Raw genomic sequence first — 6000 nt, forward strand, 5'->3', positions numbered from 1 at the left:
TTGCGTTCCTTGTAGTGTATTTGCCGAACAGCGAGTAAACCAATTTGTAAACGCTTCAGAACTGACCCTAGAGATTAATCTATTGTAGAAACAACTGCACTGTAGTAGCTTTGATTTTATGTATAGTCAACACTGGAATTGAAAAGCAAAGTTTTGCTGTTTGAATTACTTGTAGTTCAGGACTGCATATATGACTATGTGAAGTCCCAAGGCTGAAAAGCTACCGCCCTCAAATTGAGCACAAGTTTACTGCTAATTCTATATTTTTAGACCTTCATTGTTTATATTGTAACTAAGCAGAATAGATTTGGCTTTAAGAAAGTATTTTTGTATTATGTACACAAATTGTTAAAAGTTTTGAGACCAACTGTCATTCAGATCACAGGATCAGAGTTTATAGTTTGTAAAACCTCTTAGAAAATGTAATTTTAATTTATATTTATTTACTCTTAAAAATGTGTTCAACACCTAATAAACATAAGCCTACTTATTTTAAGTTGACATGTTTTTTTATATAATTCCAAAAAAATCGTCAAATAATCTTTTTAGGCAATAATTATTAGGATTTGTTATGCAAAATAATCTAGCTTTCATAACCAGAAAAACAACAGCTATATCTTCAGCTAACAGCTAACGGTAACTGTTTCTCGGCGTGATCACATAGCTAAAACTCATTGTTGGTTGGGGAAATATGGATCCAAGCGATCCCTAAACCAGCGGTGAATCAATGTTGGAAAATACAGGGTGGTTCTAATAAATAGATGGAGTTCTTTACACATTATGATATCTGTTACATAAATAATAACATTTAAGTTTTAAATAATTCATCAAATTGAATATAAAGTGGTTAAGCATCACTGCTAAAAATTGGTGGTACACGATTAGATGAATTTTCACCATACCTGACCGTTATTTCTATCTTAGCGGGTTCATGGAAAACCATTTGAATAAAATGGAGTATTCCTTTACTGCTGACTGAGCTCCTTGAGTTGTGTCAGGTCTGGTGTAGCATTTGTAGGTAGCTTTTTTAACAAATTCAATAAATTTTACTTGGGAAGATTGGTATGTGTAGATACTATATTTACAAAATCCAAAACGTTGCTGTAGGACAAGTTAAACTATACCTAGTAATCAACTAATCATTCATGATATCAATTAAAATACTGGATTGGGATTAAATGACACCAGTTTAACTCGAGGAGTAAGGAGTAAGAAACAAAGGAAAGACAATCACCAACATTTTGCCTGCCAGTTTAGACTTGGTTTCTGTCCGATGTGACCTCCTTTTTTAGTTTTTGGCCGGTTTACGTGTGTTTAACTTTTTTTTATCGTGTTGACAACCTTCCAATGAAGACACGACATACTGTACTGAGACTATAGATGACATTGGTTATGTTATAAATGAAATAAATTGCCCTAAAGCTATATTTTGGTCAGCATGAACATACACAAGCAAAATGCATTTGCAATGGGATTTGGTGGCCCAATTCAAAATGAAATCGGGGAAGAACTTTCTTATCGGCTATGAAGGATGAAGCTCTCATTGGACACTTTAAGATTTTTAACAAAACTATTTTTTTTGTCTGATTTGTGAGTTTGGAAGTTAAAAACCAATTAAAGAGCTTAAACCTTGTCCATCATTTAGAAACACCCTGTATAATCCTAAATACCAAACTGTTACAATCTAGACTCCCCAATATTTGTAACATTGCACTCCTCTGGTCGACAGGAAAGTTGTCAGCGTTCCTGCACGTTCACCGTGGCTCCCGAGCGAGCAGTCGTAAGTCCTCTCGAGCCAGTGATGCCAGCGACATCTCAGAGCTCGGCACCATGTGGCTCAACCTGCCGTTGCTGCTGCTCACCGGCACACAGGCCAACGGAGAGGAGGAGCCAGACGACGTACCGACAAGGTGAGTCTCGTCCCAACACGTCCACTCACCCCCCCCCCAGCCCTCACACTGCACAATGAACATAGTCGAGTGAAACTGGAAGAGATGTTGAGATAACTTAGCGTATTGACGATGGATAGAATTAGACATCCCGTGTCACTAAAGCTTTGGTCAGCTATTGATACTTAGTTGAACCACCAATAGAGTACACTGATTTTAGTATTACGTATTGATTTTTGTTGAATACCCCGAGTTTTATGGCAGTTTGACCTCTGGACCCTTAAAATTAGCAAAATTACATTGGGTACTGTTGAGCGATCCTATGTAATAAGAAACTACAGCTGTTTCTTTTGTTATATGACAACATTATAAATGGAATGCTTAACTTTATGTGTCGGTATTTACCAAATTATGGATGTATTATTTTATTTACCACTGATATTGTCTTCTAATCTGAGGTCCTGCGGAAATTATTGCAAAATATTTAACCAAGCCCAAAAGAAATGGCGTATTGTGAAAGCATGTTTCATGTGACACTTTGACTATCACTTTGTATCAGAAAATAGTGGAGAAATTTGAGTTTTACCAGTTTCTGAGAGTGGCTTATTCAACTGCGTACAATTTGAATGAAATTTAAATTGTGATGGACATGATAATATAAATGAGGGGAGCGAGCTGGTCTAGTGGTTAGAGTGCAGGACTTGGATCCTTGAGGTCCCAGGTTCAAATCCTGCCTAATCACCAATGTATTTTATCTAAGTAATAATGCTGCTACACCTAGATCTCCTTAAGTAATGTGAAAACAATTCCGTGATGTGCCTAGCGTCCTAGGACAACAAAAAATTTATATATAAATGGGATGTCTACTTCAGTATCCATAAGTCAACAACGTAATGGTAGACATAGAGCTTTTTATGGTTTTTTATTAGCGGTTTAAACATCTGTTAGCGAATCAATTTTTAGTACTACAATCAAACAAAGTACTACTTATTTTGCTGTAAATCTATTTCAGCCATAAATTAATAGATTAGTACGAATATAGATGTGATTAAAATCTCATGAATACATTATTCATTTTACAAATCTTACTCCCATAGAAGATAAATTTACCCCTATTTAATTGGTTTGAAAGTGGTTTGAACACCTTTTACTGCAATGTTTGAAAGCAAAACTTGCTTGAATGTGCATTTCCATGTTCCTTTGTCCAGTAGACCAATTGAATGTGCAAGTCCAGATTTGCTGAACTAAAATAATCCGAACCTTATTTAGATCCCAATTTTTAGCTTTGCGTGGATTTATAGATTTCCAATTTTACCATCCTGCATTTGCCCTTGATTTTTACCTGTTTTGATTTCAGCACATAAAAACATGGTCTAGGTATTGGTGCTTGGCAATGTTTTGAACTTTGAATACAAAATTTTAACTTGTTGGTAAACCGTTCATTCTTATCAAAAATCTTAAACTAAACATAATTAATAACACTCTTAGTTTTACTTAAGCTACTAACTTTACACACTCATATTTATTATACTTAACATTAAATACTAGCAGCTTAGTTTATGGAATAAATGCAGTTAGAAGTTTTTTTCAATACAAGTGATTAATAAATTTGAGAATAGTCCCTGTACCGAAGTAATGAATTAGAATATTAAAACAGTATGAGTTAAATAGTTCATTCAGAGCCTAAATATAATCTTCATGCACTTCTTTAAACTAGCCTTCGTCAGGGATGGTAACATTTAAGTTTATTAATGAGTGACCGAATAAATTTTACTCATTTTAAAGTGTGTTTATCATGTAATGAAATTCCGATGAATGAAATTTAACGTTGAGCGAAAATTAACTCTCTCAATGGACAAAAAAGCTGGGTGGATTTAGTGCTCGCCTTCTACTCAGAAAAATATTTTCAATGGTTCTCCCAGCTGGTCTTTGACAAAAGAGAAAAAACCAGCTGATCATAAGTCAGGGGGAAATTGTCATATGGTTCATTAAACACTTATCCCGGTTTTAAAATACACACCCTGCTTTGTTGGCATCGTAAAAATGTAATGTAATCTAAAATTGGGAAAGCTAAACAAGGAGAATTCCTTGTCGTTGTGTCATTGAGCTAAATGTAAAAAGTTAAATACTATTCCGATGAAGAAATCTTGTCATTGTGCATGTGGCCAAAGTGAAATCTCAATAGTGACCAAAATTTATCGCTGTCCTTGTACTTGTAGCCAAAACTCGATTCTTTGAAAACACAAAATAGTAATTTAAATGTATTGTTACCATCCCTGTGTTGTATTACTGTATGAGACCGGGCCAACAGAGTGTATTGTTGCCTACAGCCTGTCCGATCACTCACCTTGAAGGTAAGGTTTGCCAAGTATTCAGTAGTCATTGCGTTTGCGTAGTAGCATGAGCTTCTGCAATACGCAATCACTTCTACGCAGTTCTCGCCTCTTCAACTCTTTACTCTTCTGAGCTTCCTCTCCAGCTATAGGTCTTTCGACTGGTTTCTGTAGCTCACAGTGATAGTTTGCAAGCTAAATGTGTCTTGTGTAAGACATGTAGTTGACTAGTATTTTTGACAGATTTTTCAATAGTTTGTTTTTTAGTACCAAAAGGTTAAGCTTAGTCTGGTTAAGATTTGTGCAGTTTCGTTTCGATGCACTGTGTATGGCTTAAAATGAGTTACAGGTTTATTTCGACACAACATGTATATACATAAATCGGCTTTTCAGTTTTAGGCGAAGCATTTAGTTTATTGTAGGTAATACTGAGGAGAATACAAATAATATAAACAGATATTTTTGTTACAAACATGTAACAAAAATGTATTCGTATTTTTAATTTTAGTACCGGTACCTAATACTAAAAAAACTAGTTGGACCAGTTTGTATTTATGTTCTTTTTTATGGATACCATAACTTTACGTTGTTATAATTTGACAGTTTGTCAATTTTTCTTATTTTCTTTTACTTGAACTTGGACATGACAAAAATTAAGGAACTGTAAGTAAACAAACCCAAATTGTGTCTAGAACACTAAGATACATTTGATATGGCTATTTATGAAACTTATATAAGTTTATCTTTGATTTCAATGTGGTGTTATATTTTCTTATTTTCTTTCAATATTTTACTGGGTATTTTATTATTCTTTTTATATTCAAATTTCTGTGTTTTTCTTAAAGCTCAATTATTTGTTTACCTTATAAATAACTGTATTTTTATCATCGGTGTTTATTTGGTGCTTTATTTGTAGTGAATTTATGTAACGATAATGTTTTAAAGATGACAAAAACCATCATGTGGTGTGTGTTTTCCTTTTTTCGTTACATTGTGTATAAGTGGGGGATTTATATTTAAACATAGTCTGCATCTATAGAATCGATGTTCATGAATCGTGCCTTGAACTTTAAAAAAATGTTCAGTTATTTCATTTTAGAAGGGGAAAATGCATCATAAAAGTAATTTGAAATAATTTGTCTGAATAAACATATTTTGTATTAAACTTATCAAAGTTTTCTTGAGCTGTAAATATTAAGTTTACGACTAAATTAGGTAAGACTAATACACTTGAAACTGTTATTATGAAAAAAAAACATGTCGTGGATTAGGTTAAATCAAAAAAGTTAGAAGGGTATTCTATGAGATTATGCATACATTACTGTTTAAAATTATTTAAGTAGCCCTCATAGGTGAATTGATTTACGTTTAATTTCCATACATGTAATGTAAATCTCCTTTTGTTTGGTTGGTTCTGTAGTTAACCTAAGGTTTGTAGCCTACTTGAATAGAGATGGATTGCGTAAAAGTAATTTTTAGCTTTTGGAAACAATATTTGCTTTCTCGCTAAATTATTATTAATTTTTTTTGTAAATAGTTCATTTATACACACTAAGCTACATAAATAGTAAACATTTACTTTATTAAGAGTAAGTAGATAGGTATTATGAAATTTCTAATCAATATTGGGAAAAATACAGGGTTAGGTACTAACTTTTCAAATTGAAGTGCCAATCAGGCCTGAAACCAGTGCTTACACGGGTTTAGTTTGCTGCAGCGGCAGGCGCTCAGCCTTAAGACAAAGAAACACAAATAACTTACCAAACAGGTAGAGAGAG

General features: G+C 33.6%; 1 protein-coding gene across 1 annotated transcript in view; it reads left to right on the forward strand.

Moving 5' to 3' along the window:
• LOC128996508 (sodium channel protein 60E-like) overlaps positions 1–1914 on the forward strand; it is a 317588-nt gene extending 315674 nt beyond the window's left edge. The window contains exon 34 of the mRNA XM_054421885.1: positions 1730–1914. Within this exon, the coding sequence (XP_054277860.1) occupies positions 1730–1914 (185 nt within the window). The remainder of the gene's footprint in view (positions 1–1729) is intronic.
• The last annotated feature ends 4086 nt before the right edge of the window (positions 1915–6000 follow it).

This window comes from Macrosteles quadrilineatus, unplaced genomic scaffold (genome assembly GCF_028750875.1).
Source record: "Macrosteles quadrilineatus isolate MER2022 unplaced genomic scaffold, UCM_ALF_1.0 Scaffold_6__1_contigs__length_79288215, whole genome shotgun sequence".
Classification (NCBI taxonomy): domain Eukaryota; kingdom Metazoa; phylum Arthropoda; class Insecta; order Hemiptera; family Cicadellidae; genus Macrosteles; species Macrosteles quadrilineatus.